Raw genomic sequence first — 27,951 nt, 5'->3', positions numbered from 1 at the left:
GGGGAAGATACTCAGAAAAATCTAAAAATTTTTGCTATTACTCTTTCCCTTTTTCTCCCATAGGATTAAAGGATCATAGTTGTAAGGTTTTAAAAGCCCTCAGAGTCCATTTAGTTTCAAGTCCTCCATTTTACAGAAAACTGAAGGGAGGGAGGGAGGGAGGGAGGGAGGGAGGGAGGGAAGGAAGGAAGGAAGGAAGGAAGGAAGGAAGGAAGGAAGGAAGGAAGGAAGGAAGGAAGGAAGGAAGGAAGGAGGAAGCAAGTAAGGAGAATTGGAAGGAGGGAAGGAGAGAGCGTACGAAAAAGGGAGAAAGGAAAGAAAGACGGAGGGAAGAAAGGCGAGGAAGAAGAAAGGAGAGAAAGAGGGAAGGAAGAAGAAACGGAAGAAGAGAAAAAGGGAGGGAGGGAAGGAAAGGGGAGGAGGAAGGAAAGGCGTAATGGAGGGAAGGAGAGGAGAGGGGGGAATAAGGAAGGAAACAAGCATGCACTAATGGCCTGTTACATGTTATTAGCGCCGGGTGGTAATGGCCAGCACCAGCATAGGAGTCTTTAAGCCAGCTGGCTACTAGCCAAGTCTTTTTCTCTTTTCCCTGTCCCCCGCCCGTTGGACTCGAGGCCAGGACCATCCACGCCCTCTCCCAGTCTTCAGTTTCTTATGGCTGAGGCGTTTGGTCCTTTTCGGCCCCCGTAGCTGTCACTGCAGGAAGGTCTGTCCCGCCTCGGACGCCGTAACGAGACGCACTTCCGGCGTCGGAAGAGACCTTAGGAGAGCTGGGAGCGCGATGGTGAGTGACTCGGCTGCCTTCGGTTGGTGCCTCAGACCGAATTCTGGGAGCTCTACTACTGCGGTTGGGGGCTTACTGAGGGACTTAAGCCCTTAAGCCAGGAGTCGGGGAGCAAGCCGGTATGAGGCGGCGGGAGCCCGGAAGGCCAGGCCCATGTTTTGTGGAGTCATGGTCCTTCCCCCCCCCCCCTTACGCGGGCCTCCCCGACCCAGCCGGCGCTACGGCCTGAGAGCCTTGGAGCGCTTTGTGGGATCGGGAGGAGAGAGAGAACTGAAGCAGTGCGACTCCTCTCTCCCCTTCCCATTTTGGGATTTGGGTATCCTCTGTGAAATTCTGAATCAGTAAATATGGTCTTACATTACAGCTCTTTCTCGATCTCCCTTAACGTTTTCTCGCTTATTATCTTGTCTATATCTCGTTTGCAGAAAGCTCTTTGCATTTTGTCTCCCCCATTCGACTGTGAGCTCCAGAGCCCACAGAGCAGGGACAGGTTTATTTGGGAGGGCGTTTTTTGTTCTTTTTTTTTGTATCCCCATCCCTTAGCACCACCCCGAGTACAAATAGGAGCTTAATAAATGCTTCTTGACTTGTCTCTTCTATTAGATTGTGACCTCCTTGAGAGGAGATAGTTTTTTGCCCCTTTTTGTGTCTCTAGTTATTAGTACAGCGCAAACCATGTAGTAGGCACTTAGTAAATGCTGCTGAGTCTAATAGCATCCCCTGGTTCTTGCCCAACTCGGACATTTTTCTTTCTGTGGGATCCTAAGCAGTCTTTCTTTTGTGATCCAGTTTCCTCATCTTGCAAACTTAATAAAAATGGGAGACTTGTGTTCTATGGCACTGTAAAAAGACCATTTGCTCTTGGAGTCAGAGAGCCTGGATTCAAATCCTGATTCTGAGGCTTAATATCTAAGACTTAAGGCAACTTGCTTGACTTCGTGGGCCTTAATTTTCTCGTATGTAAAATGAGAATGTGACCTTTTAGGTCTCTGAACTCTTGTGCTTGAGACAGTTTGTTGCTATGTTCCTCTGGCAAGAAAAGGGCTCCTTTAATTAGTCTAATTGTGATCCTGTTGCAGATATTTACTTATTTCTCCCATCTGCAACATGTAGGATTATAAACTTTATAAGTCAAGAGGAACATTAAAAATCATCTAGTTCCAAAATGATCCCTCTTACATCTTTCCTGAGAAATGGGTGTCCATTCTTTGCTCTGACTTCTCCGGTTTCCTCTGCCAAGACATCAGTTTTGGGAAATTCTACATGACCTCAAACAGAAATCTGTCTTTTTATAACTTATATCCTATACTATAGTATACTTTATAAGTCCTACTTTTGACTTATAGAGCCACCAAAAAATTTTAATTTTGACAGCATTTCACACATGTAAAGTCAGCAAAAAACAGTGCCCCTACTTGTGAGGAAAGCAACAAGAACAAGATGAGAGTGGATTTTGATTATTGGCCCATCTCCAAAATAAAAATATTAAATAAAAATGAGTGCCCTATTGACAGATAGCTATTTTTGTCATCAGTTGATCTTTAGGTGACCTCAAATTATTTTTATTATCCAAAGAATGGGAATATATCCTGTAGTTAAGAGTTTGAAGGAACCTCAATAGCCATCTACATGACATACCTAACCTCTACAAAGACTTTCAATGAGGCATAGTGCCTATCACCTTCTAAGGCAATTATTCCACTTTTGGACAACTATAGTTATTGGAACATTTTTTCTTGAAATTTATAGCTTTTACCCATTGCTCCTGGATTGCTCCTGGTTCAGACAAAATATAAACCATCCGTGCATCAGCCCTTTAGATGCCAAAATACTTAGGATCATAGAGTTAGAGTTGTAAGGGAATTTAGAGGATATCATCATTTTACAGATGAGGAGACTTGAATTTCATAAATTAAGCAACACACAAGGTCACTAAGGAATCCCTTGGCTCCAAATTCAGCATCCTTTCCACTTTCTACACTGCCATTAACCAAGTTGTTCAATAAAAAGAATGCTAGATTTAGAGTCTGAAGACTCAAGAGTTTCTAATATCAGGCCTGTTACTATTATCTGTTTGACTTTGGGCAAATCTCTTAATCTAGGACCTCAGCTTTCTCATCTCTAAAGACTAGGAAGTTAGATTATATGACAATTAAGATGCTTTCCAGGGCAGCTAGATGGCACGGTGGATAGAGTGCTGGCCCTAGATTCAGGAACACTCATCTTCAGAGTTCTAATCCAGCCTTAGACACTTACTAGCTGTGTGACCTGGGTACCATTTGCCTCAGTTCTTTATCTGTAAAATGAACTGGAGAAGAAAATGGTAGCTTCCTCCAGTATCATTGCCAGGAAAACCCCAAATGGTGTCACAAGGAGTCAGACCCAAATAATAAACAACTGAACAACAAAAAGATGCTTTCCAGCTCCAGATATATGATCTTATGTAAAACATTGTCTGAGAGGGCTGAATATAATATGTGAGTTGCCCATCACCAGTGGTATTCAAGTAGAAACTGGATTACCACTTGTGGATATTATAAAAGATATTCTTGCTCAGACAGATCTTCAATTTTGTGGTTTATCATGGTTCTAGCAAGTCTGATATTTAGAGAAAGAAAAGAGTCTAGGGAACCTGCACTTACAGTGACTATCATTTGGACTCTGTAAGAAGTGCAAATAATTTCAAGGGAACTAAGAAACCCTCACTAGTGATTTAAATGATAATTACACATTCATGTAGCACTTCACAAACATTTCATTTGATTCTCATCAAAACAAAACTAAAAGGTATGTATTGCAGGCGTGAAAATTTTCCTAAAGTCATACCTGTAGCTAATAAGTTATAAGATCATAGAATTTAGAGTTGTTTTATCCAGTCCCCTCATTTTATGATGAGAAAACTGAGGCCCAAAGAAATTAAGTCACCTGCTCAGCATCATTCAACTAGTAAATAGCAGGACCAATTCTAATCTTGGTCCTCTGACTTCAAATTGAATACTTTTCTATGTTAACATTGGCAGAGCTGAATATAATCATCAGGCTAGGACATTTGTCCTATATAATTTCACCAATATTAATTCCTTTTTATTAAGCATTGTTCTCTCAAACTGTGATTACATCTTGAATTAAATAATTTAAGTTATTAAAATTTGTAGGGGCTGCAGAAGGAGCCTGAAGAAAGGTAAGGAATCCTAGTTAACTAATACTTCCTCAATAAGTGAATAAACCCAAACTCTTATTTTTAAATGGGACCTATTTTATACAATTTGTGCCTTCCATCTGTTAATTTTATTTTATAGAATGCTAAGCAATATTGTTTATTCCAGAAATTGGTTTATTTTCATCTGTCCTCTGTTGACTACCATAAACTTTTTCTTTAATCTGTATCTTGGTATGTTCTTTCATGTGTTAATTTTATAATGACTATCTTGTCTGTGTTTTTGTTTTTGTTTTTTGTCAGGGTCAAAGTCAGAGTGGTGGACATGGTCCTGGAGGTGGCAAGAAGGATGACAAGGTAAAAGCCAGAGCAGAGATGATGTGAATAAATTGTAGAGTAAACAATTTTCCCCACAAGTGCTAGACCCATAGAAACTTGTACTAAGCTGTAGGGATTTGAAGTACATTTTAAAGTGAAGAAATACCTCTCAACACAAAGCCATAGGGTAAACTACTCTTTTACCAGCTTAACTTTTAAAAACATTTTAGAAACTGATTTTTTTATCTTTTAGTTTTACTTAAATGTTTTTGTTAAAAAGAAAGCTTAATTTTAGATAAGCTAAATACAGTAGATATCTGGAGAGAGTTGAATAGCGATAGAAAGGACCTTTTTTCTACATGGTACTTTACAAAAACTGACCATATATTAGGACACAGAAACTTTATAGTTAAGTGAAGAAAAACAGAAGTATTAAATGCATCCTTTTTAGATAGTAACTGCCTAAACTATCTAAATAAACCTATTTTAGAAAAAAAAATTGCAGGCCAAAGATGAACTTCCTTAGGAAAAAAAAATCAGGAACAGATGGATTTACAAGTGAATTTTACTAAACATTCAAAGATCATAGATAAAAGATTAAATAAATGATGTGAAATAATAAAGGCATCCTACCAAATTCCTCTTATGACACAAATATAGTACTGATACTGAACTAGGAAGAACAAAAAGATAGGAAGAAAATTGTAGTCCAATTTCATTAGTGAATGTGGATCAAAAATCCTTAATAAATACTAACTAGGAGATTACAAAAAGATGTCACAAAGATTATACTTTGGAACCAAACAGGATTTATACCAGGAATGCAGGGATAGTTTAATACATAACTGATTTTATCAATAACAAAAATGGTATGATTATATCAACAGATGCAGGAAAATCTTTTGACAAAATACAATATTCATTCTATTAAAAACACAAGAAAGCATAGGTATAAATAGATTTTTTCTGAAAATAGTAAGAAGTATATACCTAAAACCTCAAGTATTATTTGTACCCAGAATAAGCTAGAAGCTTTCCCAGTAAGATTAGGAGTGAAACAAGGATGCCCATTATCACCAGTATTTAGTATTGTATTAGGAATGCTAGTAATACAATAAGAGAAGAAAAAGAAAATGAAGATATCAGAATGGGCAAAGAGGTGATAAAATTATCTCTTTTCATAGATGATATAATGATATATGTGGAAAACCCTAGTGATTCAAGTAAAAAAAATCAGTTGAAACTATCATAATTTTAGCAAAGTAGCAGGATATTAAAAAACCCACATAAATCATCTGCATCTCTATATATCACTAAGAAAGACATGCATGAAGAGACATTTAATAGAATTTAAAATAAAACTGAATAATTTAAAACAACTATAGACAGAATAATATACCTGGGAAAATACCTGCCAAAACAAACCCAAGCACTACACTAACATAATTATAAAATGCTCTTTGCACAAATAAAATCAGATTTAAATAATCAGAGAAATATTCATTGAACATGAGTGGGCAGAGCCAGTATAATTAAAATGACAATCCTATCTATATTAATCTACTTATTCAATGCCATCCCAATTAAATTACCAAAGCAGTATTTTAGTGAGCTAGAAAAAATAACTAAATTCATTTGGAAGCGCAAAAGGTCAAGAATATCAAAGGAATTAATGAAAAAATACAAAGGAAAGAGGTCTAGCAGTGCCAGATTTAAAACTATTATAAAGCAGTGGTTATCAAAATTATCTGGTACTGAATAAGAAATAGAAACATAGATCAATGGAACAGAACAGACATGTGACTAACTAGTAGTAAAAAACTATAGTAACCTTGTATTTGACAAAAGTAAAGATTGAAGTTTCCAGGATAAGAATTCACTATTTGGAAAAAATTATTGGAAAAATTGGAAAGCAATTTGGCAGAAACTAGATATAAATCAATATCACACCATTTATTAAGATAAGATCAAATGGACACATGACAGATATAAAGGAATATATCATAGGCAAATTAGGGAACATATTACCTAACAGATTTATGGACAGGAAAAGAATTTATGAATAAATAAGAGAGCGTTGTGAGATATAAAGGGATAATTTTTATTGTACTAAATTTAAAAGATTTTCTACAAATATAACTAATTTAGCTAAGATTAGAGGGATAGTAGAAAATTTGGGGTAGCAGGGTATTTTTATAGACAGTTTCTCAGATAGAGTCTCATATCTAAAATATAGAGAACACTTTGTCAAATTTGTAAGAGTAAGAGCTATTCCCCAATTGACATGTGGTCAAAAAATGTGAACAGACAGTTTTGGGATGAAGAAATCAAACACATAAATAGGTATATGGAAAAATGCTCTAAATTATTACTGATTAGAGAAATGCAAATCAAAACAATTCTGAGATATCCTCTCATACGTATCAGATTGGCTAAAAGGGCAAAATGACAAATGTTGGAAGGGATGTGGAAAACCAGGAATACTAAAACAGTGTTGATGGAACTGAACTGATCCAACCATTTTGGAGGAAATGAGAAATTATGCCTAGAATGTTATAAAAACTATACCTTATACCCAGCAATACCATTGTTGAGTCTGTATCCCAAAGGGATCAGGGAAAAAGGAAAAGAACCTCTTATGTTTTAAAATATAAGTTCTTTTTTGTGGTGGCCAAGAACTGGAAATTGAAGTGATATCCATCAACTGGGGAATACGGAATAAGTTGTAGTTTATGATTGTGATGGAATACTATTGTCCTATAAGAAATGGTGAGCAGTTTAATTTAAACAATAAAAACAATAAACCTAGAAAGATCTACATGAAATTATGAAAAGTGAAATGAGTAGAACCAATAGGATAATATATACAACTTTATAACTACAGAATTAATGTTTGGAGACTAATGAATGTCCACTTCTAGAGAAAGAACTGATAAATAGAAACATGATATAGTTTATATATACATACATTTTTTCATCATGTGATGTCTTCTCTAGGAAGGGGGAAGATACCTGGGAACTTTAATGTAACCAATAGACAAATTAATTTTTTTTTAAGATGGCTTATTGGTTAGTGGGAGTGAAAAGGCAAGGGAAAAGGTAAAAAGGAAAAATAATGAATATAAAAGCTAAAAGGAACAATGAAACTTAAGTAAATTTCTATTGATCTAACCCTTTAAACTGGGGGTTCTTAATCTGTCACTGATTAACTTGGATTATGAAAAATGTTTATATTTTTATATCATTAATATCATACAAAATATCACCTATCTTTTCACTGACTGAAATGTAGTGTTTACCTCACTTATGTATCTAAACATCAAACCACAAGTTATTAGCTATTCTTGTGATTTTGTCATTAATGAAATCACTAATATCTCAAAGTTTATACTGTCCACTCTTTGAAATCATTTTAGCCTCTAAATCACAAGACATCATAATTTTTCCTGTTTGCAAGCTATATTTCAATGTATTCAAATAAATATATTTTAAAACATTATTCTGAGAAGGGATCCATATCGGTCAATAACAAAAAAGGTTAAGATTCTCTTCTCAAGAGAGTTATTATTTGGAAAGTTAGTTGATGATTTTAAAGAATGATGAAAGTGTAGGTCCCTATTGAAATGTTAGGTTGGCTTTCTTATAGTATTATTGGTTCACATTCTTAAGTGAATACTCTAAAATATCAAAATTCCTGAACCATGAAGACTTATTCCAAATACTCAAATCTGTAAACTATTGTTAAGAAATGGAGTATAACCCTGGATTTTTACTTCTCTGTACCTGATTTAGAATTTCTTTCTCATCCTATTTATTTACACATACTTGAAAGTAAAGTTATGCTGATGTGTTAACTTAGCCACAAAGGAATTACTTCGTATGTTACTTTAAAAGATGAAGAGCTTATGATAGATGGGGAAAGATTTTTGTGATGTGAAAATCAATTCATTTTTATTTTATTTCTATGTATTCTAACTTTTTTATATATTATTTATAAACCAAAGGACAAGAAAAAGAAATATGAACCTCCAGTTCCAACTAGGGTAGGAAAAAAGAAGAAGAAAACAAAGGGACCAGATGCTGCCAGCAAATTGCCACTGGGTAATTACATGGTTGATAGAACTTTTTTGAAGGCAACTCTCAGATTTGTGGGGGAAATCTGCCTTTTCAAAACATATGGTCTAAGAAGAATGGATGTTTAAGCCTCTGTACAGTAGTAGATCATAGCACTTTAGAATATCATTTTGGTAGCTTCATGAAGAGTGGATTGGAGAGGAGAGAAACTTGAAACAGAAGAGGTAATTTAAGAAGCTGTTATAGTAAGCCCAACTAAAAGTTGATGATCTCCTTCTGAAGGAGAAACATTGTAGAAATAGAATTGGCATTGGATTGAATATTGGGTGAGATTGAAAGAATGAAACTGAGGATAATTCCTAAATTAACCTGTGTAACTGAAAGAATAGTGGTTCCTTGACAAAAATAGAGAGGCACAGTGTCTTAGAAATAGTAGGGATTTAATATTTTTGGATTGTATTGATTGGAATTTGAACCCAGATCTTGTGAGAAGCAGAATAATATAGTGGATAGAGCACTTGACCTGGAGTCAGGAATTGTTGTTCAATCGTTTCAATTGTGTCCGACTCTGATTCATGACCCCATTTAGGGTTTTCTTGGCAGAGATACTGGAGTAGGTTGCTATTTCCTTCTCCAGCTCATTTTACAGATGAGGAAATGGGCAAACAGGATTAAGTTACTTGCCCAGGGTCTCACAGATAGTGTCTGAGGCCAGATTTGAATTCATTGTTCCTGACTCTAGGCATGTGACCCTGAAAAAGTCACAAACCTCTCCATGCCTTCATCAGTTAAATGAAGGGACTATATTCCATTACCTACCATGTGGACCCTTCCAACTTTAAATCAAAGATGTTCTAACTGTAAGTCTGACTCTTTCCCTTACACTATGTTAAAAATAAAAAAGGATCTGGCCAGAGTTATAAACATTTATTAATAAAAAGAAAGAATGAGAGATGAAAAAGTTTTTTTCCCCTCAAGGAAAGATTAGCTTGAATATAAGCTTGTGTTAGTGAACCTATAGTACATATTGCCAGAGGGGGCTGCTTCCCTCCCCTTCTCCACAGGCACCTGAGGACATTCCTCACATGACCCATCCCTCTGCCCAGCAGCCCAATGAAAGCGCTCCCCTCCCCTCTTCTCCTCTCTGGGATAAGGCAGTGGGGGGCACATATGCACCATGGTGGTTGCAGTTTGGACTTTTGGTCTATAAAAGGTTTGCCGTCGCTTCCCTATATCCACCACAGCAGCAGCAGCAGCAGCAGCAGCAGCAGCAGCAGCAGCAGCAGCAGCAGCGTGGCTATCATATATTGTGGAAGTAAAGAGCGAGATCCATGCTCCCCACCTGGATTTAGAAGCCTTTCCCAGCCCTCCAGCTTCTGCCACATTGTCACCTACCTTAATTGCTGGGTCTCACATTGACCCCAGGGGGCACCGGAACTTAGACTCTATTCTTATGATCAAGGTCACCTAATAACTTCCTTCACACAACTAGTCCCCACATATTCAAGGAGAAAGGTGCTTTTCTTCTTTCTCAATAGAAACACATAAGAATGGGTTAGTCCCTATATATATAATTATAAGCTACCTGTTGAATCTTAGGATTAGTATCCCTATTTCACATCCACTATTTTCTGACTGAGAAATTCCCTCTCCATTTATCTTAATTACTGTTATTAAATTGATCAACATTTCAGGGGTTGGAGAAATTTTTTTTAGAGAGATTTTCTTCAATTGAATGTACTGAATTATTCATTAATGAAATATTACTTCTTTAGCTTTTTACTGTATGATAACACTTCTGCATTTTTAATTACAGTAACACCTCATACTCAGTGCAGGCTAAAATTGTTGAAATTGGAGAGAATTAAAGATTATCTTCTCATGGAAGAAGAGTTCATCCGAAATCAAGAACAAATGAAACCATTGGAAGAAAAGCAAGAAGTAAAGTTCTTCAATTTTCTTTTTTTTGGAAACACAAAAACTCCAGATAGAATTTTTAGACATCAGTTACTTGGACCATCACATAACCCTAGAATAAATGAAATCTGCAGAAAGTAAAAAAAAAATGTGTAAATTTATAACTGTCTCATAAATTTTACCACTTCTGTGGTTAAAATGTTTCATGTTTTAATTTTTATTTATAAAATAATGCTTTATAAATTCTAATTATTCTGTGGTGAAAATGTATATGACATTTTAAAGTAAGCAATTTTATGTAAATAAATAAATCCCAGAGATCGGGGTGTACTTCTTTGAGTTTAATGCTTTCCTTTTTTGATCTATTCCTCTTCTAATAGGAAGAAAGATCAAAGGTGGATGATCTGAGAGGAACCCCAATGTCTGTAGGGACCTTGGAGGAAATCATTGATGATAATCATGCCATTGTGTCAACCTCAGTAGGATCAGAACATTATGTCAGCATTCTGTCATTTGTAGACAAGGATCTACTAGAACCAGGATGTTCGGTCCTCCTTAACCATAAGGTAAGTTGAAAACTGAAGGATGGAGGAGTGCTGGCAGTTTTTTACCTTGGTATCAGCTAGTTCATCCTTTGGAAGTAAATCTGTAATGTCTATACTTTAAAAGAAAAAAAAAAAGATTTGTATTAGTGTCTTGGTTTTTTTTTTTTATATCTTCATAATTTTCCTTAATTTCCCTCCCTGTCCCATAGAAAGAAAATGAGAAAGAATAATCAGCATAACCAATCAATATGCTGAAAAAGTCCAAAAATCTATGTAGTGTATAACAACCACCTTCACAAAAGAGTGGGTTGGAAGTAACCTTATCTTTTGAGGAGTCATATTTCATCTTTATAATTTTGCTATGATTACTTTTGATTTTCTTGTGTATGGCTCTTCTTTCCTTTTATGTTGTAGTCATTGTGTATTTGTTTTCTTGCCTCTACTTACTTCACTGGATCAGTTCATGTAGATCTTTCTGTGCTGCTATATTCATCACTTTCATCATTTCTTTCTTTTTTTTTTTTAATTTATTTTATTCTCAGATATCTCAGCCTCTCCATACACCATAGGAGGCCCAAAAAATGCTATGTGTATATAGATTGTGTCTTTCATGCTTCTATTTTTCAGTTCATTCTCTGGAGGTGGAAATTAATGTTTTTCTTCATATTTTAATTCTATGGCTGTATATCATGTTCTCGTGGTTCATTCTCATTTCACTTTTCATTACTTCATATAGGTCTTTCCTTTTTTTTTTAATCTGCTTTACCATTTCTTACTGTGAACTAATATTCCATCATAAATCATGCCACAATTTGTTTAGCCATTCCCCAATTAATGGACATCCCCCTCAATTTCTAGTTCTTTGCCACCACAAAGAGAGCAACTATACATATCTGAGAACATGCAGGTTCTTTTCCTTTTTCATCTGATCTCCTTGGGAAACAAGCCCAGCAATACTGGGTCCAAAGGGTATAAACAGTTTTATGACTGGGCATAATTCCAAATTGTTCTCCAAAATGGTTGGATTAGTTTGTAAAACAATAGTTTATCAGTGTCCCCATTTTTCCGCATCCCCTCCAATATTTGTCATTTTGCCTTTTTAACATTTTAGCCAATCTGATAGATGTGAAATGAGATTTCAGAATTGTTTTGATTTGCATTTCTCTAATCAGTAATGATTTAGAGCATATTGATCATTTCTTAACAGTATAGTAATAATTCATGTACCACAGTTGTTTAGCCATTCCTCTAACCCATAAGCATCTATTTTTTTTTCCAATTTTTTGCTTTCACAAAAAAGTGTTGCAATAAGTATTTAAGTGTATATGAGGACTTAACAATGACTTCTTTTGGGGATAAGTCCAGTGATGGAATCTCTGAGTCAAAAGTTATGGACATCTTAGGCTCTTTGTTTGCATAATTTCAAATTGCTTTCCAGAACAATATCAATTCATAGTTCTTATCAGTCAATTAAGTATTTATATATTAAGCACTTTTATGTCCGGCATTGTGCTAAGTGCTGGGGATATAGAAAAAGGCAAAAAAAGCAGTCCTTGCCCTTGAGGAATTTATAATCTAATGAAGAAAACAACAAATATATACAAACTATATGCAGCATAAGTGGGAAGACATTAGAATAAAGAGGAGTTGAGAAACGACCTTTTATCATTGAAGATGGGAATTTTAATTGAGGCTTAAAGGAAGCCAAGGGCCCCGTTTTGAAGGGGATTAAGGAATCAAATGATGGGATACTATAGGGATTGGGATTTGGATAATGACCTCCAGGGTTCAAAATCACTGGGATCTCGAGGTATGAGTATATTTGTCATTGGCTCAAAAACACCACTTCCTTTTCCAGAAGAGACTGAAGATTAGGCAGAACTTGGCTTAGCAGGAGTTGAATGTTGAATCTACATAGTAGGAAATGGAAGTCCCACTTCCCACAACCGTGTATTAATGTGTCTTTTATCTCATACTTTCTCCAACATTGACTTTTACCATTTTTGCCAATTTGCAGGCTATGAAGTAAAACCTCATAAATATTTTGATTTGCTTATTATTAGTATTTTAGAGCTTCCGTGTAATTGTGAATACTTTTCAGTTCTTTCTTTGAAATTTGTTCATGTCCATTGGCCATTTATCTATTGGAGAAGGGCTATTAGTCATATATATGTATATATATATATGTCATATATATATGTATATATATATAGTCATATATATGTATATATATGTGTGTGTGTGTATTTACACACACACACACACACACACACACACACACACGCTCAGCAGCTGCACTTTCTTCAGGACTTTGTTCACATACATCCTTCCCCTCCTGAGCCTAAAGGCTAAATGGGTCCACTGCATCAAGCCTGGTGTGTGTAGGGGACAGTCAGAAGGCATGCATGGCAAACTTGGTGACTCTGGATGAAGGTATTTAGGTAGAAGGAGTAGGCTGAGGGTTGGCGGAGGGTAAAGGGCCCCCTCTCCAAGCCCCAGGACTCTGGAGGGAGGTGACGCCAGAAAGGGAAAAGGGGTGGCATTAGAGCTGGGGAAGGAGCAGAGGATATTTATTTATAATATATTTGTTTATATATCAGGTACCAAATCCTAACCAGAGAAATTTGATACAAAGATTTTTTTTCCTTTTCTTTTTTCCTCATTCATCCACTTCCCTTCTTATTCTTGATATACTAATATTGTCTGTGCAGAGGCTTTTCAGTTTCGTGTTATCAAAGTTAAGTTTTATTTTTCCTAATTTTCTCTATCCCTTATTTGATTAAGAATTCATTTCCTACTGATGTCTTCTTAATTAAAAAAAGCAGTTTTTAATTGATCAGAAACAGTAATAATGAATATCAATACTTTCTCTGCTTGAATCATAGGTCCAATGTGAGAATGAGAGGAGATATTTGATTGGACCTGTCATCTTAGCTATTTGGATGTGTCCTTCTATAAATTCCCCCAGTAGCTCACCCAGCATTCTAGAAACTTTTTTTTCTTTCTCCTGACATTAAGAGATTACTTTACTTCAGTATACCCAACAAATAGATATCTAGCCTTTACTTATATATCTCCAGTAAGGGGAATCCACTACTTTCTGGGCAGCCCATTTTATAAGTTTTATGATAATTTTACCAATAGTTTTGTATTGTAAAAAAAAAAATGAAAAGCCGCTTTTATTATAATTGTTACTTAAAAAAAATTAATTTGAGTGTGGCCTAGTGGAAAAAGTATAAGACTTGAGTTCACATTCAGCGTGCCATTTATTTACTGTATGATATGTGAATTTCACTTTTCTTATATATAAAATTGTACTATAAGGAAAAGATTCACAAATGGTAACACTTTATAGGCCCAGTAATAATACCTACCATTATTCACTAGGTTCATGCTGTGATAGGAGTTCTGATGGATGACACAGATCCCCTTGTTACAGTGATGAAAGTAGAGAAGGCCCCACAGGAGACGTATGCTGATATTGGTGGATTGGATAACCAGATTCAGGAGATTAAGGTGAGGATGGGAGCTGGGATGGTTTATCAGAACTCTAGTTTCTTCTTATTCTATTTAGTGTGACTAACATATTGATATTCATGATTTTTTTCCTTTACTAACTAGATTAATGACTGCCTTAAAACTTGCCAGTTTGGGGGGCAGCTGAGTAGCTCAGTAGATTGAGAGCCAAGCCTAGAGATGGGAGGTTCTAGGTTCAAATCTGGCATCAGACATTTCCTAGTTGTGTGACCCTGGGCAAGTCACTTAACCCCCATTGCCTACCCTTACCGCTCTTCTGCCTTGGAATCAATACACAGTATTGATTCCAAGACAGAAGGTAAGGGTTTAAAAAAAAAAAAACTTGCCAGTTTGGAGATTGGTTTTTTTGTTTTGTTTTTTAACAATTGAGTTAATACTATTAGTGATAAAGATGTAGACTGAGATAAATTATAATAGTATTGCAACTACCACAGCTTCAGATTCAGGCCTCTGGATCAAAAATGCTTCAGATGAAGTTAGAGAAAGAGAGAGAGAATATTCTTAGCTATTCAATGAATAGTATTTATACCTTAAGGTCCCTTGGTGGTGAACCTATGGCACATGTGCCAGAGGGGGCACTCAGATCCTCTCTGTAGGCACCTGCACCTTTGCCCCAGCACAGAGTTTGTTACTAGAAAACCAGAGGGACACGGGGCTGGGCTGCTCCCCTCCCTCTTCACACATCTGAGGACATTTCTCACATCCTCATCGTCACTGCCTTAAGATCTAGGGAAATTGTTTATTCTAGTATTGAAAATGAGCTGAATTAGAGCATTGTAAGAGTTAAAATAGTTAAAGATATAAATTATAGTAGACATAAGAGTGGGTGAGTAAATTGTGACCGCAGTAAATATGTTTTCACCACAGTGTCTTGTTTTAAATCAATATAAGGTGGTCGCCAGGGAAATATTCCCAATTATGAATCTACCCAAGTCAACTTGGTTTTATAGAGAATTTAATTTATAATACAATGAGGAATTAAAGAAAAGAGAGAAAGAGAGAAAAAGGAAATAAGTATGAAGGGCCTTAAGCCAACATGGCCTAGACCTGAGTCTTAAAAGAGAGAGATCAGTCAGTCAGTCTTTTATCACTCACCACAAGGTCTGTCTAAGCAAGGATTCCAGTGACAGAGTCTCCTCAAAGAGCCTTCCAGCCAGAGACTGTTTCAAAGGGCCTCTCTCAAGAGCCTCCAGAGGGACAGAGTCCCCTCAGAGGAGCTCCAGCGAGACCTCCTTAGAAATTGCCCTCCAAGAGCTTCCCTTCTCTAGAGCCTCTCTCAAGAGATCTCCAAAAGGATTTTCCTCAAGCGATCCTCATAAGAGATTCTGCTTTTTCTTATATAGGGGGTTTTCTCCTATGTAACCTCCCCTAAGTTCTCCCATCTACCAATCATAGTAGACGGTTTCCAAAGGACAGCCCATTCTAAAAACACTGCTGGGTCGACTAATCCCTTTAGTAAGTTTGAACCAGAAAAAACTTCTGACTAAGTTTTCACCTCTTTGCTCCTGGCAAGTTTACAAGTTGCCTGACCTTTAATAGGTACTTAGCACCCCATTGTATTAATTCTAAAAATAGGCATGGCTTAAAGAACTTTTTGCCTCATTATAAGTATGGGCCCAAGTACCCTCATTGTTTAGCAAGGAGTTTTCTCCCCTAAAGCAGTCTTAAGTATGGGTGGAGTAGTGGTCCTCCCATTTCTGATCCAAGTAGAGTTCTCACTGTCAAAATGTGGAATGTTCCCAGTAGGGAATTATTCCAATTGAGAATTCCCCAATGGGGAAATTTTTAACATTCACAAGTCTGAGAAATTTCAAGATTTACAGTATGGCCTTAGTCATTAGAATACAGATCCTTTGTATCATCACTGGAGGGCACCAGGGTTCTCTACATCCATCAGTCCAAGTTAACATACAAGGGAAGCATTCAGACATAGTTGTGTGGGCCCTGGTGATTCCTTATAAAGTTTCTTTATGATGAGATAAAAGCTAGCATTTATTTAGCACCCTATAGGTTGCAAAACACTTTTTATATACTTTGTCTCATTTGATCTCACAGTAAACTGGTAAGGTAAATGCTCAAGTATTGTTATCCCCCATTTTACAGGTTAAGAAGCTGAGACCTAATTAGAGAGATTGAGTGAGTGGCCTAGAGTCACAAAGATAGCATCTGAGGCAGAATGGCACACTCTGGGATTCATGTGACTAGTTTGTATCTTCTTGTGATTTAGAAAGTTTTAAGCAGCTGTGTGGCCATCAGCAAGTCAATTTAGCCTCAGTTTTATCTCCTGTAGTCTACCTCATGAGGTGGTTGTGAGGATCAAATGAGGGTGTGTGTGTGTGTGTGTGTGTGTGTGTGTGTGTGTGTGCGTGTGTGTGTGTGTGTGTGTGTGTGTGTGTGATATGAATTTTACATGTATATTGCATATACATAAGAGTTTTATAAATATTAAAGTACAGTATAAACATAAGCATTGAGTATGATCATTATTGCTAATGTTAATGTCCCTAAACAAAGGATTTCCCAAAAAAACATGATTTCAGTGCTTATTAGTCAACAAGTTTTTATAAAGACACTACACCAGGAGCTGAGGATACAAATGCAATACATGAAGTAATCCCCTTTAGAAAGCCCCTTATGTTCAAAAATTGGAGAGTTATGCAGACAAGTTAAAGCTGACAAAGGGAGACCATATATAAAAATTTACAGAATGAATACAGATTAGTAAATAGAGGTTAATTTGTGAGAGAGGGCACTACCCTCTGAGAGGATCAGGACAGGTTTTATGTGGAAAGTGGAGCTTGAGCTGTATACTGCAGGAAGAGGAATTACCTAAGGCAGAGATGAGAAGGAAGAAGGTTCCTGGCCTGAGCACAGCCAGTGCAGAGGCCCAAGATGGGAGATAAATGCTTTGGGTGAGGAATAGAAGGAAGACCAGCCTGGCAGGAGGGCCATTAGACAGTGAGCCCAGGAGGATAGTTTAGGACATATCTGTAAAGGCCTCTAACAGCTAACCAGAGGAGTCTATACTTTAGTCTAGAGACAACAGGAAGCCACCAGGGTTGATGTAGTAGGAGAGTGACATAGTCAGATCTGCCTTAAGGAGAATCACTTTGGCAACAGCATGAAAGATGAGGGAATGGAATAAGAAGAGCTCTAAGGTGGGTAGATGAATCAGGAGCCCTAGATAGTGGTGATGACACCTGGATGAAGGTGGTATTTTTGTGAGTAGAGAAGAGGGACCAGATGTGAGACATGAGGTAAAAACAGCAAGAACTGATCTGATTAATAAGGGGGATATAGGAAAGTGAGCTGAGTGATGATACTGTGGTACATTCAACAGAGACAGGAAAGGTTGGAAGAAAAGTAGGTTTGTGTGGAAAGATAATGAGTTCTGTTTTGTACATGCTGATTTTTTTCTGGGGCATCTAGTTTGAAATGTCCTATAAGCAGCTGGTGAGAGCAGCTGGTGTCAGGACAACCTGGTCACTTAAAACACCAATTGCCTAGACCTTACCACTCTTTCTGCTTGGAATCATTACTTTGTATTGATTCTAAGACAGAAGGTAAATGTTTTCTAAAAAATAAATATTTAAATAATAAAGGGATTATTTTTTAAAATAAACAAACAATACAAATACAAATAATTTTTTAAAAATGAATAAGGTAGTGTCACCTTGGAACTTACAGGAGAGATCAGGTGGAGCCAGATGTATAAATGGGGTTATCATTTGAATAGAGATGATTATTAAATCCATGGGAGCTGAGTTTACCTAAAGAGTGTAGAAAGAAAAGAGTAAGGATTCTAGGACAGAACCTTGGGAGACACCCTCAGTTAGGTATGATCTGGATGATGATGAATGAGTAAAAGAACAGTTAGACAGGCAGGAGGGAGGGCTAGGAGAGTCGTTTCATGAAAGCCCAAAGAGGAAAGGGAATCAAGAAGATAGGGCAGTTGACATTGGCCCATGCTACATTTAGACTGAGAAGGATAAAGAATAGAAAAGGACATTAGATTTGATGATTTGTGTGGTCATTGTCTTGTGACAAGATCTGAGGCCATATTGTAAGAAGTGAATGTAGTGAGTATAGATGGGATTTTTTTTTTTGCACGAGTCTGGCTGAAAATGGGAGGAAGCACATATAGTATGTTAGCTTGAGATGATTCAGTAAAGGTATTTTATGGTTGAGGGAAACTTGGGCATGGTTGAGAGAAAGAATCATTAGAGGGCTATTGAAGATATGCTTGGGGTTGCAGTTCATAAGAGAAGACTGGGAGATGGGGTCAGTAGGTTTTGGTATTGACAAAGAGAAAGGTTATATTGCTCTCAGAGATAGGAAGGAATGGTTACTCAGCGAGGAGCAGAACCTCACCTGTGGAGGCCAAACCACTTTACAACTTAACAGATAATTTTCAGCAGTTGCTGATGAAAAATATTCATCACCTGATAGTCATACTTGGTGAAAAGATTCTACACTCTGCTAAGTTAGTCCTAGGACACTCTACATGGTTTATAGAATTCACAAACCTAAGATCCCCTTTACCCTGAGATAAGAACCATATGACTAAATGAAACAGAATAATGGCCAGAAAGTTATTTAATTGGGTTTCCTATTTGTGGTTCTGTTGTGAAGGATGCCTATTTATTTGTAAGTAGACCTTTTCTGAGCAAGAGTGATTGACTGGTGAGGCCCCTGCTTAGAAGAATAAAGATTATGTCATTGGTAACTACTTAAGAAATTTAATAATAGTAATAAACTAGAGAGCATTCAGTTCAAACTAACAAATAATTATGCATATCTATATTTATATCTATATACACACTTATACATTCAGAAAGACAGGAGAGTATCACTAAGCTTAATTGATGGATTTCAGTAGAAGGGCTTTAGCAAGGCTTAGCCCTGGCTTATATCCTGATTAAAAAACTATTGTTTTACTCAACGATTGTTTTCTCTAGGAATCTGTGGAGCTTCCCCTCACTCATCCTGAGTATTATGAGGAGATGGGAATTAAACCACCTAAAGGAGTCATTCTCTATGGCCCACCTGGCACAGGTATTTTATATAGTTGGTATTTTCAGTGCACTTACTATGTCTCTTGGGGAAAGGGAGGCAGTTCTTTTTCCAAAAACTAGAAAAGGTTGTCTTGTGGAAAAAATAAAGCTGTCCAGTCTAACTCCAGAGAACTCGGGGCCAATGAGTTTAAGTTACAAGAAGGTAGATCTCCTTAGACATAAGAGATTTCTCACAATTAGGAGCTGGCCAGATGAACTACTTATAAGGAGCTGAACTGAGCTGATCTCCCACCTGTCAACAGTAGATGCCATAGATTGCCTTTAAGATCTATTTCCAGAACTCTTCAATACTAGAAACACAGTAGATTAGAAATGTATGTCCTAAAAGGAGAAAGGAGAACCAGAGTTGAATAAGGCAATGATTGATAGTTTAATAGAAGACTAGGCAAAACCCCAAATATCAAGATGCCTATCAGTTTCACTAAACAGCCATCTAGTACTTGCAACCTGAAACTATAGACTTGCACTTCATTCCTGTCAAAAATGTTTATGACATCTAGGACATTATATTACAATTAGGACAAAAAAGACCATGACACTAAATAGTACCACTCAGTTCAGGCAGTAGGAGAGATCTCCATGAGGACTCCTGGCTTTTCTATGGCTCAGGCTATTAGGACATCTGCCTAGTCTGTATGTGGCTCAGAAAATAACCTGACCACATTTATATACTTGGTTACTTCTTTGATCCTTCTTTGAAGATGCTTTGGGACTCTTTGGTAGATCCACCAAGGACCCTTATTTTGAATACTGAACTCATTTTGGGAACCAATGCTGTATGGAAACGTGTTGCTCTTTTCTTTTTTGAAAGCTGACATAAGCATCACTAATTAGCTGCACTGATTAAAGTTTTAGTCACAACAGCTTCTAGAAATCCACCTCCTAAATAAATGGCAGAAAAGTTGTGATCTGGATCACTGGCAAAATCACACATCTTTATTTAACAGGGGGATAGAAATTAAAATGCTAAGAAATCTGGCTGCCTCCTAGATTAAAAGAATCTAACTCTTGACTTAACCTGGACTTCATTATTTGGATGTCTTTCAAATCTGCATTCTATCTTGATTTCCTTATTTAAATATACAAATTAAAGCTCATTAGCCTTTCATGTTTTTAATAGAGCTTTTCTTTAATTTTTATTCTTTAATAAAAAAATTTTAATGACATTTAATAAAGAACTTTTCTAGAAAGGGCTGCATTGTTACTGCTGCTACTACTCAGTTGTCCATACCTGGTAAGAGATCTGCCTGCTGGACCTACATTAATAGAAGCCATCATTCCTTTTGTGGCAGCTATAAGAATTGTGGGCACCAGGTACTGAGGAGGAAATAATCAGTCTATCTAGAGGGTTGAATTCTGAGAAGAATTAGAATATAATTCTAGACAGCAGGTGAAAGGGACCTTTCAGGACACCTCATTAACTCACCTCTGTAAGTTCTCTGACCATCCTAATCTTAAGAAATCTCTTCCTTTAAATTCTTATCTCATACTGATTTGAGACATTATCTTTAACTGTTATTTAAATATTTTAATGAATTTAGTTAGGATTCCAGCTTCTTTTGGTTGGTTTGGTGGGATAGAACAGGTGGGGGTAAAGGTAGCGCAGCTGAGGTGTACAAGCAACATATAGAGAACAGATGTTTGCAAAAGACCAGAATGAGGATTTTTTTTTTCATAAGAGGCATATAGTAATTCTTTTATGTTGTTTTAAATACCATTTTCAAAAATACCTTCAGGTGTTGCAATGACTAATAATGTTTATGACCTCCATATGTGTTTTGTTTTTTAAATCCAGTATAATCAAGTAACTAAAATTGGGGGTTTAACAAATTTCTTTTTTTTTCCCCCTAACTTTATTACTAGGAGAATGGAATGTTGCAATGGCTTCTTTCACTTAGGTCTCAAGAAACACAGGTTTCAGGGTTCAAATTCCAGCTTTGTATGTGACCATAGATAAGGAAGGCCCTTCACTTTTAAAATCTCAGTCCCTTCATTTCTAAAGTGGAAATAATGATTCTTGCACTACAAGCCAGGGATATGCTGAGGAAAGCATTCTGTAAACCATCAAGTCCTCCAGAAATACAAGCTGCTCTTGTGCTTGCCACAGAGATGGCCCCACAGGGACCAGGGAGTGACCCTGTGTTAGAGCCAGAACCAGATCTGAGTCTCCTGATACCCAGTACCATGAACTACCCTGACTTAACCTGGCCTTGTCATCTATGTGTCTTTAAAATCTTGGTCTTGGTGTATGTTGATATCTGAAGCAGGATATCGTTGATGCACCTTTTTTAAAAAAAGTCTCAGTTCCTAATTAGATGCCTCCATTTCTTCCCCTCTCCTTTTAAATTATAGTGAATTTTCATTATATCCTTATGAGATAGGAAAGGAGAACACAGTAACTTTCTCCCCATGAATAAAATGGTAGTAACTGTAGATTATAAGTAACTCATTAAACATTTACTAATTGAAACTGAATGTTATTTTTATTATAACTTCGAGTCAAAGTCTCAGTTACAGAAACCAACAGTATACAAGAGAATCTAAAATAGTCTTTTACAAATACAAACAAATATGTTGTTTAAGGCCATTTTGGGGACATATAGATTCAAAGATGAATGAACAACTTGGCATTTAAGGAGTTTACCTTACTAGTAGGAGAAATCACATCGATATAATTGAGTTAGCTTAACATTATTGAAGAATAGTATCTACAAATAAATGGATCTATAAGCACTAGACCTTGGAGGCAAACCAACCGGATTAGAGCCCCAGATCTTCCATGAGAAGGTCACTCTGGGCCTCAGTTTTCTCATTTGTAAAATAGGAAAAAACATACCTAAACTGTACTTCACAAGATTTTGGTGAGGAAAATTGTTCGGCTTGCCTTTATTAAGCTTCTATTTATATGGTAGCCACTGTGTGCTGGTGGAAATATTTTGAAGCCTTAAAATGCTAAGTAAGTGTGAGGAAGAAGAGTCCCAGTGATTATGTGTTATCTTCTAAAGGACTAGAATGTGACTGGACAGAACACCAAAGTATGGACCAAGGTAGTGTATGGTACCATGTATCAAAAGACTTGAGGTCTGACTCTTAACAGAGGGTCCCTCCTCTGTTCCCAAGAGGCCATCTCTGGGGCAAGTACAAGAGCAGCTTTTGTTTGTAGAGCAGTTGATGGTTTACAGAATGCTTTCCTCAGCATAACCCTGGCTTCTAAGTAGTGCATGTAACATTATTCTCATTTTACAAATGAAGGAACTGAGACTTTTAAAGTGAAGGGACTTCCTTATCTATGGTCATACAAAGTCAGGGTTTGAATCTTGAAACTTATTTCCTGACTCTTAATGTTCCTTATACAACATCTGGAGAATAATTTGTTGTTTCACCACTGATGTCAGCCTGCTGTTAGGTTTTAAAATACTTCAACAATTCTAACTGAAGTTGGGTGGGTGGGTGGGGTTCTTTGTTTTTAATCTAAAATAGGTAAAACTTTGTTAGCCAAAGCTGTAGCAAACCAAACCTCAGCGACCTTCCTCAGAGTTGTTGGTTCTGAGCTTATCCAGAAGTATTTAGGAGATGGGCCCAAACTTGTTCGAGAATTGTTCCGAGTAGCTGAGGAACATGCTCCATCGATTGTCTTCATTGATGAAATTGATGCCATTGGAACCAAAAGGTATCTCCTTTTTATTGAATTTTGAGTATTTCAAGGATGACTATATAAAGGCTGTTTTGTACAAATAAATGTTTGCTTACTATTATTTTGATTATAAGTAGGTTTCCTTGGTATATCATTTCTTATAATTATTAATTGTGATCATTTCTTCCTTTGTGCATCACATTCTTTTTCTCCTTCAGATGTGTTGTGTTTTGGCTCTGTTAATTCTACATGATATTAATATGCATCAGATGTAATTGAAACCCAAGTACATAGGATATATTCAAAGACTAATATTTGAGGAAATGATACTCTGTGTTTTCCATCCTATTACAAACTTTAAATTTATAAAGTTAGTACAGTAGCAGACCAAGCCTTAATTGAGTCTTCATTCATTCCCTTCTGTTCTTGTTCCTCATCTTCCAAGGTATGATTCAAATTCAGGTGGAGAAAGAGAAATTCAGCGAACAATGTTGGAATTGTTGAATCAGTTGGATGGGTTTGACTCTAGAGGAGATGTGAAAGTGATTATGGCCACAAACCGAATAGAAACTTTGGATCCAGCACTGATCAGACCAGGTTAAATTTCTTTTTTATTATAATATATAGTATTTTTCAAAATTTTGCTTTTCAGGAAGCATTAACAAGTAATTAGAGAAAAAAATCAACTTTGATGCATCTAATACTATAACTAAAATTTTGTTCATAATAAATGCCTTCTCTTTGAGCTAAATCCTGGTGCCAGACCCTGCTTGTAACTGTAACCTTTAAATTTATTAGTTTATAATTTGATCCCTGTCCTCAGATAAATGTTCCCAATAAATCTCATAAGGCAAGCTGTACTTTCTCTAAAGGAATATTTTGAATAGCCTCTCAATTCTATATGGTCATGTTGGTCTCTAAGCAACTGTGATTTATATGTTTATTTTGTATCCTTTGTACATTTTTAAAAGTTGGGCTGGTCTCACTGAAATCAAGTGGCATTAAGAGATCGTTAATTTAATTGATTTCTGTTCAGGTGAGGATTTCCTGGGCCAGATGCCATGGCCATAATCCCAAGAAAATGTTTATTTTATTTATTTTTTTTTTTTAGTGTTAGCCTTTTGTCACCATGGTTTTATGTTTGTGTCAGGAAATTAGCTCCTTATGGAATCAGAAAGATTGGACTAGGGTCACAATCTGGCAGTAACTTCTTTGATTCATAATTATCTTGATAGTGCTTTAAGTGAATAGAAATATATCTCCAATGCTTTTCCATAAAATCCCCTGTGGGCAGAAGGGGCCAAGAGGCAAAGCTGCCTTTACCTACTAGCCCCTGGTTTTATTGACAGGTTCCTCATTCCTTACACTACTAGGTCAGGCCAGATTTATTGAAGGTTAGAGGTGAGTAAGTGACACTGAAAACATTTTCTACACGCAGGACGTATTGACCGGAAGATTGAGTTCCCTCTGCCAGATGAAAAGACCAAGAAGCGCATCTTTCAGATTCATACAAGCAGAATGACTTTGGCCGATGATGTAACTTTAGATGATTTGATCATGGCTAAAGATGACTTGTCTGGAGCAGATATCAAGGTAAGAAATTATGCTGATATTGCTAGTGGAAACCACAACTAATTTGAAATGGCTAGTAAATGTGTATAATCTAGGTACTAATTAGACACTGAAATGAATGCTATTTTTCTATTAATTTAGCTGTAGTTGTTGAATTAACACCATGTCAAAATTATAAATGCTCCTTCATAGCGGGGATCTTTCAGTGCTTAATTTTATAAAAATTAAGGATCATTCTCAGCCACAGATTAATTATTTTTTTAAGAATGTCAATGATTTCTTGTTCTGATCCTGCAAACTTTCTCAAGCATGCTCACAGCAGCCTGACTTTATACACCTTAAAAAATGAAAATTTTTTCTTGAAGGGACAGAATAGCCTTTGCTCCTAAATGTGTCCAGTTGTCAGACATGTAAGAATGCTCTGACCTAAGAATTCAGTGTTTCATTATATCTTGGTCAGTCTTACTAAACTTTAATTTGGAAAGACTTTGACTCTTAGTCTTATATCACTAATACACATAGTAGGAGAGTTTTACCAGAAATCATGTGTAACAAAGCATGGTTTCACCTGTAGAAGTTCTTATCCAACCTTCTAGCTAACGTTTCCCCAAATGTTAACCTACAGACCCTGCAGTGTGGGTCACAGGCTTAAGACTTCTCCATGTAAGATTAGAACTGAGAGGACTCTTGTAGAACTAAGTAGTCATCATTGATTATTGAGTGAAATATTTAGTCACTGGGATAAAATGATGTACAACTGTCCTCAGTTTACAAAGCCATTCCTTTACAACAATTCTGTAAGGTAAGTGGTTGCAAATATTATTATTCCCACTTTACAAATGATGAAAGAAACAGGGGTCTTAACTTGCCTTGTCTTCTGAAGGCTCCCAAGTCCATTGTGTAAATCACACAGCGAATCACTGCCCCTCTGTCTTGCTGTTTCCCATGAAACAGTTTTTCTGTTGAAGGCCTCTCCACCAAGAATGTCACTGGCTTTCAACAAAGAATTCTCTAGGCAGTATTTTAACTGCCTCCCATCCCCTCGACCAGGACTTGGCTTCCTCCTAAAGGTGATCATCATTCATTTCTCTTCTGTGGTATTCTAGCAATCCATGCCTTATTTTGGCTGTCACACTCCATATTTGAAAATATCTTCCCCTCCATGTTGCTGGCATCCAGACCTCTAAGACCCAAGTTCTTTCATTTTGAAAGTCCTCTTCCTCTTCCTCTTTTGTAGGCAATTTGTACAGAAGCTGGTCTCATGGCCCTGAGAGAACGTCGAATGAAAGTAACAAATGAAGATTTCAAAAAATCTAAAGAAAATGTACTTTATAAGAAACAAGAAGGCACCCCTGAGGGCCTCTATCTCTAAGTGAACTGTGCTGCCTTCATGAGAGTTGTTGGGAACTTTGCAGGCCTCTGAAATAATAACACTGGGAGTGTTGGGGTCTACGTGCTCCTGGAGGCCTTTATGAGCAAGGGTGGGGGTTTTTTATATATTACTCAGATATGATGTGTGGGGTACCCTCTGGACTGTGTTGGTCTTTTGTTCACTGCTACACCGTATTCCACAATAAAACATTCTCTTTCTGAAGGCATTCATGTGTCTCATATGTCATCTGCTTGTAGATAGTGTATGTGAGGGTGGGGCCGCCTTCAGGGACAGAGCAGCTCCTGCTAGGGCTAAGCAGTGTAGACTTGTCCTGCCACCTCACCATTTCTTCTGAAGCTGGGGGGGGGGGGGGGGGAGCAGTTCTTTTTGGCATGACAGTACTTAAAAGTTATTTTACTACTTTATATTCAGAATTTGCATGCTCTTTGGGCGTCAGTCCTAGCACATGTTCTCGTTCTCCATCCCAGGCTTCCCTCATCCGAGACATACACAGACACACAGAGCAGGTGGGATGTTTGCCTGAGGCAAGCCTTGAAAAGTCCGGGTGAAAAACCTGAGGCCCAGACTGTCTTCCTACTCCACAGGCTCAGGCTCTTCCCACTCTCCACGAGGCCATCACCAACAGCCCATCAGCAGGGCTCCATTTTACTGAGGAGACACTTGAGGTGTTGAGAGGAAGTGATGTGCCCGGGGTCAAAGGGCAGGACAAGTGGAAGATAGCTCTGAGATGGTCCACTCTACCCTGCTCATTCCCCCTCTTCCAGTTTTGGGGCCCAGGGATGTGAACTGACCCAGACAGAGCCAGAATTCAAATTGGAAATGAGGTCTCCAGCCTGGAAGGCTATTGCAGCTATGGTGGTGCCTCACCTCTGACCCAAGGGGAAAGCTCCCACTGCCTTATCCTACATCATTCATCCTCCCCTCTGCATAACCCAGTCTCCAACTCATTTACCTCAGTTACTCCAACATGAACCTATTGGTAATCAGCTGATCTGTGGACCAGGGGCCTCCCCAAGAAACAGCAAATTGTGTCTTTTTTATTCTCAAACTAAGGTTTCATGGGTGTAAGGAGTTGCTCAGGTGAGGAAATCGGCATGCTTATTAAATCCAGGTACACAGGCAGGCCTAGAGTTGGAAGGACCTGGGTTCAAATTTGTCCCCTTAGCTGTGTGACCCTGGGCAAATCACTTACACCCCATTACCTACTTAATATCCCTTCTGAGAGAGATGGAAAGGGTTTTGAAAGTAAATATGCTAAGCATTGGGGATAAAAAGAAAGAAACTGCCCTCCACCCTCAGGGACTTTCCTGGCCACAGTTGGCTCTTACCCACAACACTCACTCAGGTCAACATCCCACCTGCTCAGTGTGTGTCTAAAGATAAACATGCCATAGATCATAGATGATGTTAGTATGTAGTTTTCTAAATCAGTATTAGTGGTCTCCTGGGTTTTTGAGTGACACTCGGAACTGCTGCCTCTCAAACTGCTTAGGGGAGGTAGGGGAGCCTTTTTTGGAAATGCCACAAGACACTAACCTACAAAATACTAAAGAAAGTTTTTGGCGGGGGAGGCAGGGAGGGAATCCTCCTGTTGGGCCTCCTAAATGCCAGTCCATTGAATGAGCCAAAAAAACACAGCCTCCAGAAATGTGATTGGTTGCTACATCTGAAGCCAGAGGAAGCACCTGGTCTTGTATCCTTTTTGAGGGGCCTCCAGAACCAACTGAAATGGTACTAAAAAGCATAAGGCCAACTCTAAGGGAAGACAAATGATTGAAAACTTCTGCCATTGGGAACCACCATATGGTTGAGTAAAAATGTCACTGGAAATGGATAGGCCCTACTCCCTATCAGGCACTTTGACACATATCTGTCCGGGGTTAACAATACTTTAGAAGTCTTGTACTTCCTATGAACTAAAATTTTTCCCATTGGGTTTGTGCTT

The 27,951-nt window shown here is 37.4% G+C and overlaps 1 protein-coding gene across 1 annotated transcript; it reads left to right on the top strand.

Moving 5' to 3' along the window:
- The first annotated feature begins 95 nt into the window (after positions 1 to 95).
- PSMC1 (proteasome 26S subunit, ATPase 1) lies at positions 96 to 26,211 on the top strand. Its single transcript, XM_001371665.5, has 11 exons — positions 96 to 784; positions 4,245 to 4,298; positions 8,264 to 8,360; positions 10,150 to 10,274; positions 10,631 to 10,816; positions 14,183 to 14,311; positions 19,291 to 19,387; positions 22,888 to 23,077; positions 23,487 to 23,638; positions 24,480 to 24,634; positions 25,851 to 26,211. The coding sequence occupies exons 1-11, from the start codon at positions 782 to 784 to the stop codon at positions 25,983 to 25,985; spliced, it is 1,323 nt and encodes a 440-aa protein (XP_001371702.2). The 5' UTR covers positions 96 to 781; the 3' UTR covers positions 25,986 to 26,211.
- The last annotated feature ends 1,740 nt before the right edge of the window (positions 26,212 to 27,951 follow it).

The sequence above is a fragment of the Monodelphis domestica genome, chromosome 1 (assembly GCF_027887165.1).
Source record: "Monodelphis domestica isolate mMonDom1 chromosome 1, mMonDom1.pri, whole genome shotgun sequence".
NCBI lineage: Eukaryota > Metazoa > Chordata > Mammalia > Didelphimorphia > Didelphidae > Monodelphis > Monodelphis domestica.
Note: the sequence above shows the minus strand (reverse complement) of the source record. Positions and strands in the feature narration are given on the sequence as shown.

Excerpts from the sequence above, each read along its gene's own strand:
- PSMC1 (XM_001371665.5), top strand. Across the intron at positions 4,299-8,263 it reads GTGGCAAGAAGGATGACAAG|GACAAGAAAAAGAAATATGA; the intron begins GTAAAAGCCAGA and ends TATAAACCAAAG. Across the intron at positions 23,639-24,479 it reads TCCAGCACTGATCAGACCAG|GACGTATTGACCGGAAGATT; the intron begins GTTAAATTTCTT and ends TTCTACACGCAG.